The sequence below is a fragment of the Rhopilema esculentum genome, unplaced genomic scaffold (assembly GCF_057945365.1).
Source record: "Rhopilema esculentum isolate cy_ngs unplaced genomic scaffold, ASM5794536v1 HiC_scaffold_34, whole genome shotgun sequence".
Taxonomy (NCBI): Eukaryota; Metazoa; Cnidaria; class Scyphozoa; order Rhizostomeae; family Rhizostomatidae; genus Rhopilema; species Rhopilema esculentum.
Window position 1 is genome coordinate 1,298,197 of NW_028300845.1, and position 14,683 is coordinate 1,312,879.

The following is a 14,683-nucleotide window of genomic DNA, read 5'->3' on the forward strand; positions in this document are numbered from 1 at the left end:
TCGTGGATTTTGGTCCATTGCAGTAAAGGCTGTCAAAATCTGGAACACCATTCCCTTTGAGAAAGAATCTTAGCAAGCCAAATAATATTTCAGAAAAAGCCTCAGTCAAACCTAAATTATCGATAAATTATCATAGAAGATTGTGCTTTAGAAGTAGGATTGCACAGAATAATAAGTTTTTAAATGGCAACCTCGAGATTTAAGTGTGGTGCAATCATCATGCAACAACTCTCGCTGCGAGAGCTTTGTAATGTTTTATTTCAAATATGAAACTCAAATCGGTGGCTTGCATACATTGCCCTGATTCGTTTGATTTTACGAATTATAGTGTGCACCTTCAGTTTTAGACAAGTGGCATTCATTTCTTATTTCACTTTCACTATTCCTAATCTGTGTGATTTTCCAGATAGGTTTCTCTGCTATAAGCACTTTCATTTTGTTGTGGGGCTCCTCCCATTGTCCCCCTTAGTCCAATTTTCTCTCTTGCTATAACGATAAACAATAATCCTTTTGCAAAGAAAGACGTCCGTATTCTAGGGAAACGAATGCTTTTCTAGTGAGCCATTAATTTTTTTGAAGGGCAGACAGCTTGTCAAAATATGACAATACAATAAAGGGGTGAAGAAAAGGAGAGAAGGTGACGGGTCAGAGAAGAAAGCCATCTTTTTCCTGACATCAAGAATGATACCATTTGTGAAAGGGTTTATACATCCAAATCAATGGCATCATGTTAGGACGATCCTCCACCTCCAGTGTCATGTTTATTGCATACAAATCCTGTGCCTTCCTTTAAAAGGTCAGGTGTCTTTCGCTACAGTATATCTGCTTTTGGGATATATTAAACCACATCCCAGATAACATGACGGTCATACAGCGGTAGACTATCGGAAGGCCTATGAAGCAAACAACTAAAGTTTCACGCATAAATCACACCTTATCTTGATTATTTCTTTGCAGAAGACATCAAAGGCTTAATGGTAAACAGGAGCATGTCAGATTACTTTCCTGGGCTCTACATGAAACGTTTTACTTATTACATTAAAATCAAATATTTTACGATCAGCGAAGAACTAGCGTGAGTCATCAGGATGAATACTGGCTGATTCAATTATAAAGCTGAAGGGGACTAAAGGCAATCAGGGTAAATAACTTTTAATAATTGATAAGAACCAAGTTATAAAATGAAAGGCAACTTCTGTGTTGAGGAAACTTATTGCTCTCTGGCAAGAGGTTTAACAAGACATACTGGATTTCTTAATCCTAGTAAAAGAAATATCCGGGAATCTAGAAATATCAAGATTATTTATTCCTAATAAACTATAAAGCCGCACTTTTCGTTTTGATTATTCAATTAATATTAAGTTTTTGAATAATAAATGGCTAGCTTGTGGCTGAATTAAAGAGTTTTTCCTCCACGAATTGATTGATACAAGCCAATCTACATATCAATAGTACGTATCGAAAATTACATAGAATATGCAAGTACAAGACATTAAGGACTAAAATTCGGTTTCGTTAATTTGCACGGTTTTTGAGCTAATTCTCAATCATGAGCAACCTGAAATTTTCATCTAGCTACAAAGCGATAGAAGTTGGACTCTTGGATGGAACAACAATCGCGAGATCCATTTATAAGCAATCAAAGGCTTCTGAGCTGGTCGACAACTTGCTGCAAATGTTCAACGTTGTCGAAAAGGACTATTTTGGTCTTTACTACATGTCAGACAAGCAGCGTAAATGGCTGGAGCTCAAAAAGAAAATATGGCCTCAAATCAGGCATCTAGATCCCCCGTATGAAATCTGCTTCGGAATGCAGTTTTATCCGCAGAATCCTGTTCTCTTGCAAGAAGAAATCACGAGGTATCTGATGTTTCTGCAGCTGCGCAAAGATGTAATCGAAGATAGGCTTGTAATTACTGACAAAGATCGTTCTGAGCTTTGTGCCTTCATTTTGCAAGCAGAAGGCGCAGGTAATGTTTTCACTTGATTTATTTGTTTGGATAAAATGTTAATTATATACATTTTATATCCACAAATACTTATAAGACAAAAACTTTTTTGCTATGTAAAGGAATAAACCTCAATCTTAAAAACATTTAGCATCTACAGTACAGCATTTAAGAAACACGCTATTATAAATCGTGAGCGAGCAACACGACGAGTGGCCTGAGTCCTGCCCTTGTCCTGTCACTAGCTAACATTTTATCTTAGTATATTTGGCACGTTCTTAAAATATGTACATGCACAGATTAATCCAAGATAGGCTTTTGTCTATAACAATGGGTCGTTTTAAAAACTGTGCATATATACAATTAAATGCTATCCTATTCTAATTAGGCAATGTAGAATAAGAAAATTAACGCCTTCCTTCAAGACATGGTTCTTATCAAAACATTTGATAAGGGTGGCATTACAAAGGACCTAAGGTAAATCAGATGAGAGGTTACAAATTCTTATCTATGATGTTCGCCAGACTTTTGTATATATGGAACGAATAAACGTCAAATTTTGCAAAGGCCAAGGATGCAAAGTTTGCATGCAGTTCCAAGGAGAGGAGGGAATGTATAGAGCCTTAGCAAACTACTTTTAAAATGAAACAAGACAATGCCGTTATCTACATATGATATGAAATATTTATTTTTTCAGTGTCGAGCAGTGAGAGCTATCTCACAAAACACCGTTCTTTCTTTGTGCATCTTGAGAACAGTTCACCAGAATTCGAGGCAAGGATCCTGGAGGTAATTACCTATATTATTCTGTCTCAAATTTTTGACTGCATGCAGCAAAGTTGTCATGCTATTGGCAGTCCTCATCTGGGATAAAGCAGTTATAACAGCACACAATTACTTTCTAATGCCTGCTTCTCAGAAGAGCAAAAATGTTTGGAAATGCTTTGGAAATGCTTAAAAATAAACTGGAAAAGTCAACGAACGGTAGAATAGTAACGCGCTTGGACTTCGAGGTTTCCTAGCAAGTATTTGGAGTACGAAAAATGGGAGTAATTCTCGTGACAAAAGCTGATACAACCGTTATTCTTGCGTCAAGTGAGAACAAGGAATTGTGAAGCCAAGACACTGCAAAGTTTTGACCGGAAAGATTCATACTATCAAACAGAAAATGCAAGCCCTACCACGTTCTTTGTCTGCCATATTTGAGACGGGCTTCATTGTATAATGTCGGTACCTTCAAAGGGTACCATTACCTATTTGGATAGAATCTCAAATGTTTTATTCCATATGAACGCGCTCGCTCCACAAAACCCTTCGTACTGCATATCTAGCCCACTTTTGCCCTAATGAGAACCAAGCTGAAAGAACCGTTTTGTTTAAATCAGTTTACGCAATACACATTGATACTATCTTTTCCAGATCCTCTACAATTTGTCAGGAATGGATGGCTTGCTTGCTGAAGTCAGGCTGATTGACAGCGCCTTCCAAGTGGCGCAGTATGATATTGAGCCGTATCCTGTTCGCTCGGAAGCATTTCCAAGCCTTAAGCAGTTAGGCCTAGTGCTTGCACCGCTCGGTGTGACGATATATCAAGGAACAACCCGGCTTGAAGTATTCAAATGGACAGAGATATGGAACGCTGGTTATGATGCAAAGGTATTTTGGTTGCGGATTTTTCGCGACGGAGAAAACAGTCGACAGAAATACGTCTTGCCCAATAGCCGTTTGTGCAAAGTTGTTTGGAAATCATTTAAGCATCATTTCAAGTTCTACATTCGCGATCATAGCATCCCGCCCAAGGTTGCTTGGGGTAGAGTGGCACCTACTGTGAACCGTGGAAATCTAATCGAAGAAAAATTGCAACAGGGACAAGTCCGGTCCTACATTAACCACGCCACCTCGATGCAAATGGGGGAGCAAAAGTTTGTACCGACAACTGAGTTATGACTTTTGAAGAAAATATCTACAACTTATAGCAAAACTTCTCATTTAAATTTTGCAAACAGTGTTTTCAAACTTGTGCGAACAGCTCTAATAATGGCTGCTGAAAAATAGATTGACTACAGACCAAAACATATTGCATTGAAAGATAAAATCTTTTCCTACAACCTAAAGGAAACGATTTTAATTGCAACGAGCTTTCGTTGGACAAGAGGATTCCTGCCTCCATGCATGCCTGGGAGGGTTTTGATTGATACTATATATAATAGTACACTGCAATTCGAGGAAACTGGATGTCTTAGTAGGACACTGACAATAGGTTTTGAATAATTTTTAATATATTTGGTAAAATTGGGAAAATACAACGGTTAAACTACTCACTGTGAAGTGTTTGCAAAATGTTGTCAATAATCTTACAAAATCTTACAATAAGATTTAGTTAAAGAAATAATGTTTCTTTTTCTTCCGACAAAATCTGTTGGGCCTTTTTTAAAACCTTATAGGTCCGATCCCATTTCATACCCGGGTGTGTCATCGAGCTTATAGATACTGCCCGGGTTAATCCGGATATTTAGGCAGCCAAATCTGCGATTAAAGCGGATTTACGCCCTGGTGACATCATCGCGGTATACTATACCACTAAGCGTCGCCGTGTCACTGTTTTCTGACCTTCTTGTGTACCAGCTCTCTGAAGTCAGCCAAGACTTTGTTTTCTCTTTTCGAACGTTCTTCTCGGTTAAACATTGCTAGTGCACGCCTGAAAAAGCAAACGATCACGGCATATTATTAATTCAAGTCACGTTAGGAAATGAGCCTTGCAGTGACGAAATGTACCGCGCGGCGAAATGTTTGCGTTTGTCTAAAACATCCTTTATTCAATAATGGAGTAAACTCCACTGCGTAGGCTACCATCCCTGATTGAAAAACCTCTTTGAATATAAGTCCCTATGTGACAAATTATCGCGCAATTTCATTAACATATAGAAGCTTTCAAAAAAATCGTAATGGAGAAAAGCTGATAAGAAAGTTATAAAAATATTTAATTGCGTCGATATTCAGGAAGATTTATTCTAAATAACGCTTGACTATTACAAGTGAAGATGGGAATAATCACCAGTGATTCAGAGTCAGGCGGGACTGTCGAGTTCTAAAATTCTCGCAACCCTAACCTTCACACAATTGGCTAGTCAAGCTAAAAAATGACACAATTTTTTAATGTCCAAAATGACAAAATCTCTCACTTTTCATCTGCACTATAAACTTGGTTTTCTTTTCTCAAACGTACGGCTTCCATTCGCCGATGCCTACTTCCACTCATTACATAGCCAGCCGTTTCATAATGCTCGATTTCATTGCTTGTCAAACCAATTTCTCCACGCCGTGGGATACGCTTGCCCATCTTCACATACTCCGCCATTGCATCCCCTTCGCCAGGAAGCAATGCGTGTCCATAGCTGTACAAAGTATAAATAATAACATGATAAATATTCCTAATTCACTTAGAGATAAATAATTTCCGCTTAAAGAGCATGTGATAATTGCTCATTGATAAGCAAAATGACATGAAAAAGAACTTAAGTTTTGATAGATTGTTAGATTCAAATTGCTTTCAAACTTGATGTGAGGGTTGTTATATTACAAGCTTTGGGAATTATCAGAGATCTTCACTTCAACGGTATGTTTTTCTTTCAGTAAGTTTTAAGGACAATTCACATGCAACAATAACACAGCAAAGTGGTTTGTTAAAAGTAATGAAAAACAATCCAAAAAGTTAACATTACTACATACTCCTTAAGACCAGGCTCTTGAACTTCAGCGATAACTACAGGCATAGGTCCAACAGTCACATTCTTTGATTCTGTGAAAAATAGCGATTTATCAGTAATTATGAGCGCCATTAACGAAGCAACATTTTAAGGTACAAGATTTATAAAAAAATTCTTTAACAAATGTTTCAGTCGGTTTTAGCACGTTGCAAAACCTTTTTAGCAACATAGACTACAAATTGGCAGATATAACAGACAAGGACTGAGACCGAGAGCTTCATCGACTGAGAAAAAGATTAATAAGTGATAATGTCAAAAAGATGCTCTTTTTGGGTCAATGCAAAGTAAATGAAATGTGGCAGAACTCTGTAGAACTGTAAAGAGGAATGGGTTTTTTTGCATCTACTCTAATATTAACGAACAGATATGATATGTAATATATTACAAAGTATAGCAGCATTCTGCAAAATGGACTTCCTAGAAGTACAAATTGGAAATAATATAACCTAGGCAATCGCCAGTTATCTGTACTTGTTAACTGAGAGGAAAGGTGTTGCACTTTTCACCTATTGCTTTGTTTCGATGAGGATCTTACTATACCAAGAAGCATATTTACGGGCACCTATTGGTCAAAACAAGCAACCAATCAAACACGCTCTTATGCAATCAGCATCTGAATACAGATTGCAGTCTTTATCTTTCACTATTAAGGGCTATGGAACGTAAGATTACTTTCATTCTACACTAAAATGATTTGTTCTTTTGTACGGTTTTGAAATAACAGTATACTATAAAAAGCTATCAAGTTTCCGACAAGAAAGTACGAAGATAGGAAAGAGGTATCACATTACTGCAGTTGTACGTATTGTCATAAACAAATGAATCGTTTAAGTAAAAGAATTGGATTTTTTGCGGTTTAGAAATTATTACGTTTTGGCCTAAAAACTGAGTGTTTTCAATAAAAACTTGATATCTTATTTATCGTTTGAAACCTAGAAGTATATCCTGGTTTGTAAAGCAGATTTTGCAAAACCTGTAATGACACATTGCGAGATCATTCACTGTAAACTGATAATCATGCATGTCAGAAAAAAGGTTGGAATGCTAGCACAAATAAGTCAGTCGCAACCTTAAGGCAAGTATTTCTGCCGCAATGTGAGCGCTGTTAAATGGCACATACCTGCTTTTTCTACCCAGTCATCTTCATCTTCGCCCCCTTGTTCAGAGTCTGGTGAAAATATAATTTTCTATTGAACTGAGTTCGATCATATCAATATAATATAATATACTTCAGGGTGCCAAAATACCAATTCTCCGAAAGAGGGGACCAAAAGGACCAATTTTCTGAAAGAGGGGTGATTGCCAAGATGTCACTGCTATTCTGTTACAAAATCCAGAGAAGTATCTGAGAGATTTTCTATGCTTGTTACAATTAGAAATTTTTGAAATTAGCATAAATTAGATAATAAAATTCAATCAGATTAGAAATAAAAGAAAGGTTTGCAATTAAGGCAAAAAAATCATATCTAAATTAGAACTTAATATCACTCTGCTTTCATTACTACCTTGTCAACAGCGAAAGTCTCAATCAATACAAAAGGAAGGCATATTCACAAATAAATTGTTAAAAATGTTCCAAAACTCTACCTGAAGAATGTTCATTGCTATTATTACTCTCTTCTTTTCTTCTTTTCTGTTTTCTGCAAGAAAATTTGGAAACAAAAACATGATAATACATTTTGACAAAGATAACAATGAAGATTCAAAATATCTAAATGTCCAGCCAGTCTACCAATTCATATTAATTTATTTACAGTCCCAAGGTACACCTACAATTCTAGCCACCCTCTTTTCATCACTGACATCCAGTCTTGCACTTGACAAATATATGTATTATATAAAACTTAGTGGCTTACATGATATACTGAAGAGTTAAGAAAAATATATAACATTTAACAATTGCAGTTTTCAATTATGATATTTTGAAATTACAGTGAAATTTGATCACAAGACAGAAGATCATGACTATATCTTTGCTGACTGTTTTATTTTCAAAAATAATTTGCACTGCATGATAAGTAAAGGATCTTACTCTTTTTTCTTCATCTTCTTTTTCTTCTTTTTCTTTTTTTCTTTACGTTTCTTCCTTTTCTCATTTTTATGACTATCATTTTTGCTGTTGTTTTCTGCTACTTGACATAAAAAAGACAACTTATAGAAAAAGGTACTAGCTTTTGCAAAATAAAATTAAAAAGCAAAATAAAATTTACTGCCAAAAAATAAAGTCTTTTTTATATAGCGAAACTGCTAATGGTAGATAAAATTTCATCAATCAATTGCACTTCTTTATTCTTAGCCTGCTAGGAATTTATATCTATTTTGGAGAATTGATAATTACCATGGTTAGAGCTCATTTGCTTTGATTCTTTGTCATCTTCTTCTTCTTCAGAGCTTGAGCTGCAAAAGCAATAGCTTTTATATTTCATCAAATCAAAAAACAAAGAAAAATCGAAAAAAATGGAAAAACTGTAAACCAGAGTCATAATTTTATAGATGAGGTTTTGCCTCTGAAAATGAAATTTTGATTGGTTTTACTTAGAAAAAAAGGTTAAAAATAAATGGCTATCAGATGCTATTTTTAAAAGACTTTTAAAAATTCCCCTGCCTTTATTCAAACACCCCTGCTTGATCAAAATTTTTACATTCAAAAACTATTTGTATTTACTTTCAAAAATACTTTAACTCAAGAAAAGTTGGGCCAACCTGTTAATTAAATCCTGCTTATGTAATTTTAGGCATGACTCCCTACTCTTTATTCCTTCTATGCTTTATTTCTCTATTTATTTGCAGCCATAGAATACTAGGAAAAGGTGTAATGACCCATTGTAATAAAGCAAATTTTCTGGTGGGCCCCTCCAATTTCAGGACAGTTGATTAAAATGTCCCTTTTGAGTAACATGATATCAATGATTGTTAAAATCTAATTGCCTAATATCAATGCATTATTGATGTTTTCATATGAAAAAGATACACATCTTGTTTCTTATTGCCCAAAAAATAAAAATTTACAGTAGACCCTCCACACATTACTGAAGAAATGTAAGCTAGTTATTTTTCACAAAAATTACAGAAATCACCAGAATACCTTCCTATTTAGTTTTCAAGGACATACTGTTTGTGGCTAGGACAACACTTTTGACATAAGTTCAAAAAATTTTCAGATAACTAGATTCAGACAACACTTTCTTTAGTGATACAGTCTGATCGAAAAAATACTTTGCAGTATGGTATCAGGTCTGTGCGTTTCTCTTGTGCTAAATCTTGGAACAGCATTCCAGTTGACATAAAAAGATCATCATCTGCTTTCAGTTTTCGTCAAAAGTTTTGAGCCTTTTTATTCACGAAATAAAATCAAAGTTGATCCTAAAGTGATAAATATTGTTCTTTCACTCAGTCAATGAATAAACAAGATTCAGAACCATCTTAAAAAAAGGGGTGCTCTCTCCTTGATTAGTTTATCTATTGAGAGATCCTCCTAAAGAAATCCCCCTGCATGCAACATCTTATGTAAATTGTTATTTTTTGTGTATTATTCTTAGTATGTTTATGTAATTTGTAGTCATTGTATGTAGGTAGTGCTTTTATTAAGATATTGTATGTAAAGGAATTTTAAAATATTTGAACTGAACTGAACTGAACTGAACTGCAGTTATTGGGAGGCACACAAAAGAGCATAGTAGAATTTTCTGGCACGCAGAGGAGCATATTAGAATTTCCCATTGCCAGACGAATTTGTTTTTCAATTCTTTAACAGCCAATTTTGACAAAATATAACAATTATTAAAAATTTCTTACTCGCTTTCTGGTTTTTTGGGAGATAAACCCCACACCTCTATAACACCTCTAGCTGCTATCATTTCTCTTTCATCTCTCCATCTAAACAAAAAATATGTCAAAATATACATTGATGGAAAATCAAATAACCTTAGGTAGTAAAGTCATAAAAAATCAGATAAAAAAATAAATTTCCAAGATGAATTTCCCCTAAGAAAAAGTTGCTTAACAAAAGAAAATACACGTATTCTGTATTCAAAATACATGTATACTTGAATTATAAAAGAAGAACTTCCAAAGGAGTTAAACCTGGTTATTTTCATTGAATTTCAAATTTTACAAACAATGCACATTTGTTAAACTCTCTCAGGCCTAAAGAGTGTCCAAAAGGGAAAAATTGAGAAAAAGAATTGGCTTATTTTGACATTTGGAAATCGGCAGCTGGGTATATGTTAGTACTATAAATTATTGAGAAAAAAAGTGCTGCGTTTTTACTTGTCAGTTACACAAGCATCCACAACAACATGTAAACAAACTAAACATTTATTTTCAATTGTGAGACAATGATCATTTAAAATATTCATTGATCAGTTGGCAGTTGGGGATAAGAAAATCATTCACAGACTGAGATAACCAGCCCTTTGGATCCTTTTTAAAATTGCCACTGATTACAGGTATGAAACCTAGCAACTTTGAGTGATAAAAGTGGGGAGAATGGTCTCATTATTGTAGAGATTACCATCAAATACGATTTCATCGTGGAAAAAAGATGCATCTGATATACAATTGATATATAAAATTCACATTGAGTAACATTTTCAAGAAAGATATGGCAAGAAAGAAGTAAAAGATGCATAACACTTTAAATTTCTCTTCCATTCCAACAAAATAAAATAACAAATGACTACGTGTTCTTTACCTTTCACGCATACCCTCCGGGGATCCTTCTCGATAATATCTAAAAAAATAAACATTCAAATTTTTCATACAAACAGCATTCAAATTTCTAAAAAATAAACATTCAAACAGCAAAAAAACAAATCATTTTAAAACTTTTAAGAATAAAAATAAAACTTATGTCTAATTAGCCATCTTATTTTACCTTTTCCATTTTTCATGAAACTAAGTAAAATGTTGTTAATGTTATATGATGCTAAGGAAACTCAAAGCGTTGCATACTTGTGTCGATCACCTACCACTCATCAACGCTTACCTTAGATAGTTATGTTAATAAAGGATACTTGACTAATAAAACTCCAATTTAACAAATCATATTTATCGCTACCGTTTTCGTTCTCTGTTATTCTGATCATGTTCGCGATACAAACGTTGTTTCGAGGATCGATAGTCTGGCGATGGAGACCTAGAAAAACTTCTCTCTCTTCTTCTGCGAGGACTTCTGCTTCGACTTCTTCTCATTGTTACAATATGACAACCCTTTTTCAGCACATTTTTCTTAATAAAAAGTTCAACTATAATTCACAAGAAGATTTTGCTCAAGTTAAGTTCTTTGCTGCTGTTTTTAGCCTCTTTTCAAAAACCCAACTCGAGGCAAAACCAAGGTAGCTGCCGAACAGTAAAGAAATAAACACTGTGAAAATAGTCCGTGATATTATGCCAGGCTATATCCGTAGAGAAAATTCGTGCAAAAAGCATGCATGTGCCATACAAAAATGTCTTAGAGGTATTATAACTGATTTATTCATCTTTATTACAATAACATAGATCAAGCTTTTCGATCGTCAATAGAGAAGTTAATAATAATTTAGATGATTTTATTATATTTTAGTTATAAGAGCCAAGGAAAAAGGTCAAAGAATGTTCCTTCGGGCTAGTAAAAGGGTGCTCCCGAATTGCAACTATACAAACACAAATTTGTTGATGCAAATTCACTGATAAACACGAAGAACAAGTGGAACAACCCCGTAGCAACCCAGTAACAATCCAGTAACAAGCGGAAATATTAATTGATTGTTTAATAAATAACACTTGCCTACATGGGGACGTTTATAATCTAACTCTCTGAAGTTCGTGTGGGGCCATACTGGAAAGCATGAACCTGCTACGCCACATATGTACGCCATAGATAATCCATCATGCACCAAGAAGCACCGGTACTCGACACCACCCCACCAAATGTTAACTTTGCGCAAACAGGGCTGCACTGACATTTTTGGGGCCTCAGTCCCAGGTATATACGAGGCACAACCCTTGCCTGTTGGACTTTAAAGAATTAATCAATGAGTCGAACAAATACATTTTTACAGTGTGTTTGAAAAATTAGAATTTATTTGCATAATATTTTATGCTTAATAAGAATGCGTCCTGTATCACAAAAAACACCTTGATACTTCTACTACCTACTACCTGAGGTGGCACCATGGTTGCCGCAGAAGGGTTAGAAGATTTTCAAATATGAGTGATTCCAGTTCACTGGGAAATGCACTCTTGCTCTACTATCGTACAGGGCTGCACAGCGAGAAGTATGGCCCTGTGCGCAAACCCATTAAATGTATGCCAAATTACGTCAGTTTTTGCACCAATGCCAGTCTCAAAGCCAAAGTATGTTGGCGTTCCAAAATTGGAGATTGCGGAATTGGAGACGCAGATTCCAGTCTGGGTGTGGGGCAAGCACATACAGGCCTTTAGGTTTCAGAGGTTTTGGGGGCCCTGGGGCAATACCGTTTGTTTTTTGTAGGTGAGCTGTGAATCGCTCTTTCATTTGCTGAGACAAGCTAAATCAGTAACACATAGAATGTACTTTAAAGATGACTTAAGCCCCTTCAGTATCTGTCAATCGGCTTTAAATAGTCTTGAAGTCAAGTAGTATCCTTGGCGTGGTGGCTGATGGGGCTGGGGGCACCTGCCCATATCCTTTGGCAGTTCACCATTAGTTATCAAACATCAGTAAGTAACCCACAAATGCAAAATAGAACTATGGGGTATAATGATAAAGATAAGTTTATGAATATTTTCTAAAATCTCAATTTGGCCTACCTTAAAAACTCTTTTAAGCCCCAGCTCTCTTTTAAGCTCCCCTCTCTATTAAGCCCCCATCCTTATCAAGCAAAAAATTTTAAAAAAACCCCTCTCTCCAAAGAAAACATATGCATTGACTGTCTTTTGACAGGTGTTATGATGATAAGATTGTGAGCATGAAATACCACCCATGTATATATTTCCTTGTGCACCTTAGAAGCCCCTTAGAAGTCAGTCAAAATTTGTTTAGAAGATGTACCAGGGGATATCAATTGAATCGGTGACTCTGAGGAAGATGAGGGCATTATAATTGATAATTGAGAACATTTGTATGACATTTTCATAACAAAAAATAATCAAGGAATTTTTATAATTTTTTTGCATTGAATTGTTAATTAGCCCCCCCCCTTTTTTTAAGCCCCTTCTAGGACTGACAAAAGTAAATAAGCCCCTGAGGGCTTGATAGAGCTTTTAAGGTAAATCTATGTATCCTGTTGATATTTTGGATGCAGTTTCTGGACATCCCTAGAAAGATATACTTTCAAAATTTTTAAAAGATCATGGTAGCTGCTTTCACTAAACTCTTTTTACAGTATTGACATCGGGGCATAGTGATGAAGGAAAGTTTTTGAAAATACATTTTGTGCATGTTATAGATGAGTTTTAGGCCATCCAATAACCTCATATTTGTCAAACAAATTATTGTCCGCTTTCATTAAACCTCTTTACAATCTAAACATATAGGCATAATCACAAGAATAGCTTATGATTAGTGTCGTCGGAAGGAAATTCATATTAGTAGGGGAAGGGGGCTGAAAAAGAATAGAAATATTATTTTTGTTGTAGCCCCCCACTTTCAATCACATTTCACCATCCCTGATAAAGTTGTACCGTGGGCATAATACTCTCTAGAAGGCACAAAAAAAGGTTGGTCCCCCCTAGCCAATTTTGTCCCACTATGCCACTGAGGAGGATGCTTTTTAAGGAAAAGAGGTCAAAATTTTAAGCTGATTTTTTCGTCTTGAAATGTGTAGCCTTCTCATGCATGTTCATCTGATATTTTGTAATATTTTGTTAGGCTGGATGCTGTTACAATTCGTATGGAAAATTGATATTAACATCTAGGATTCTAAATGATTTTTTTTCCTCCCTTATAGAACACTGTTATGATCAAAACAAATGTAAGGAAGTTATTGACGATATGATCAAATGTTGCCAAAAAAATGGTGCACACTTTGATATAAGATGCTCTGGATTTAAAAAGAATTGATACTTAGGTGTATCTTTGCCAATTCCTTGGCTTCTCTGGGAAGCAATGTTGGATAGAAGGATATTTTTATCCTTGTCATTTCAAGAAGTGATCAATAAAACACAATCTTTGCTGTTCAAGAGAACTGATCAATATTTGACTCAATTACTGATTCTGTAAACATTTGTTTGAAATAAACTGCAGCACAACGCCCTGGCATTCTTGTGCTTTGGCATCATTGAGCACAAAGATGTTAACATATCAAACAATTGCTGAGTGGAATACTGCAGTTTCAAAGACACAGAAGTCAGGACTCGATATCTATCTTTTCATGCTTTTCTGGGTATTAGAAGACTCATTCCCAATTTGCTAATGTTTATTGGCAGGTTTATTAATGATGTTGAAATAAACAGAGGCTGATGAAGAGTCAACCTCTTTGTCTGTAATTGAAATGCCTTCTCCAATATCCAGAAGCTAGAAATAATGGTGAATTTACTTAAGGTAGTACCTTTAAATTTAGAATCAATACCCAGCTGCTTGTATTTTTGATTGCTTAAGTGAAGAAAGACTCAGAGGTCCTCTGAATTATTGCTGATTCCATTGTGCCTTGCTAAATATCATGATAAAATTGTGTCATTATAATTAAGGTGGTTAAGTTGCGATGTAAAGATGATTTGCTACATACCTTCTGTAAATGTGTTGCATGACGTTAATCAACAAATGTGCTTGGTTTAAACTTTAGTGTGTTTCTTTGAATATGTCACTGAAATTGGTTGTGACTCCCCATAATTTTTGTATCATGGGAATGGACAGATTTCAAAGTTTCAAATATTATAAAGAAGGCAAAAGTCATATTTACAGAGATCAAAGTAACAAAGGTCACATTTTGGAAAATTAAGATATTCTGGCCTGTGTGTCCCAGTATTAGTATTAGCTTTGTGTGGCCTGCTATTAACAGGGTAGGT

At 35.3% G+C, this 14,683-nt stretch overlaps 2 protein-coding genes and 1 long non-coding RNA gene across 4 annotated transcripts; 2 read left to right on the forward strand and 1 right to left on the reverse strand.

Moving 5' to 3' along the window:
* The first annotated feature begins 1,334 nt into the window (after positions 1 to 1,334).
* On the forward strand, positions 1,335 to 4,642 carry LOC148957332 (FERM domain-containing protein 5-like). The gene is made up of 3 exons (XM_089115556.1): positions 1,335 to 1,970; positions 2,647 to 2,738; positions 3,369 to 4,642. The coding sequence occupies exons 1-3, from the start codon at positions 1,550 to 1,552 to the stop codon at positions 3,894 to 3,896; spliced, it is 1,041 nt and encodes a 346-aa protein (XP_088971682.1). The 5' UTR covers positions 1,335 to 1,549; the 3' UTR covers positions 3,897 to 4,642.
* Positions 4,088 to 10,910, reverse strand: LOC148957333 (uncharacterized). Of its 2 annotated transcripts, none has more exons than XM_089115557.1 (10): positions 10,776 to 10,910; positions 10,410 to 10,448; positions 9,512 to 9,592; positions 8,055 to 8,113; positions 7,749 to 7,848; positions 7,304 to 7,356; positions 6,837 to 6,884; positions 5,679 to 5,748; positions 5,132 to 5,344; positions 4,088 to 4,647 (listed from the first exon to the last, which is right to left on the reverse strand). In XM_089115557.1, the coding sequence occupies exons 1-10, from the start codon at positions 10,907 to 10,909 to the stop codon at positions 4,545 to 4,547; spliced, it is 900 nt and encodes a 299-aa protein (XP_088971683.1). In that variant the 5' UTR covers position 10,910; the 3' UTR covers positions 4,088 to 4,544. The 2 variants fall into 2 exon arrangements, with proteins under 2 accessions (XP_088971683.1, XP_088971684.1); XM_089115558.1 differs by having other exon boundaries at positions 4,095 to 4,647; positions 7,749 to 7,845.
* Positions 10,911 to 11,023: 113 nt separating this feature from the next.
* LOC135684847 (uncharacterized) lies at positions 11,024 to 13,918 on the forward strand. Its single transcript, XR_016145249.1, has 2 exons — positions 11,024 to 11,174; positions 13,627 to 13,918. It is a non-coding gene; the product is annotated as an uncharacterized LOC135684847 (long non-coding RNA).
* Positions 13,919 to 14,683: the final 765 nt, after the last annotated feature.

What these genes read in the sequence shown, in the direction of transcription:
- LOC148957332 (XM_089115556.1), top strand. Translation starts at nt 1,550, where the DNA reads ATGAGCAACCTGAAATTTTCATCTAGCTACAAAGCGATAGAAGTTGGA. An exon ending in TTTGCAAGCAGAAGGCGCAG is followed by an intron (nt 1,971 to 2,646) that starts GTAATGTTTTCA and finishes TTATTTTTTCAG; the next exon opens with TGTCGAGCAGTGAGAGCTAT. An exon ending in TCGAGGCAAGGATCCTGGAG is followed by an intron (nt 2,739 to 3,368) that starts GTAATTACCTAT and finishes TATCTTTTCCAG; the next exon opens with ATCCTCTACAATTTGTCAGG.
- LOC148957333 (XM_089115557.1), bottom strand. Translation starts at nt 10,909, where the DNA reads ATGAGAAGAAGTCGAAGCAGAAGTCCTCGCAGAAGAAGAGAGAGAAGT. An exon ending in AATAACAGAGAACGAAAACG is followed by an intron (nt 10,449 to 10,775) that starts GTAGCGATAAAT and finishes TTATTTTTTTAG; the next exon opens with ATATTATCGAGAAGGATCCC. An exon ending in TGACTGGGTAGAAAAAGCAG is followed by an intron (nt 5,749 to 6,836) that starts GTATGTGCCATT and finishes TATTTTTCACAG; the next exon opens with AATCAAAGAATGTGACTGTT.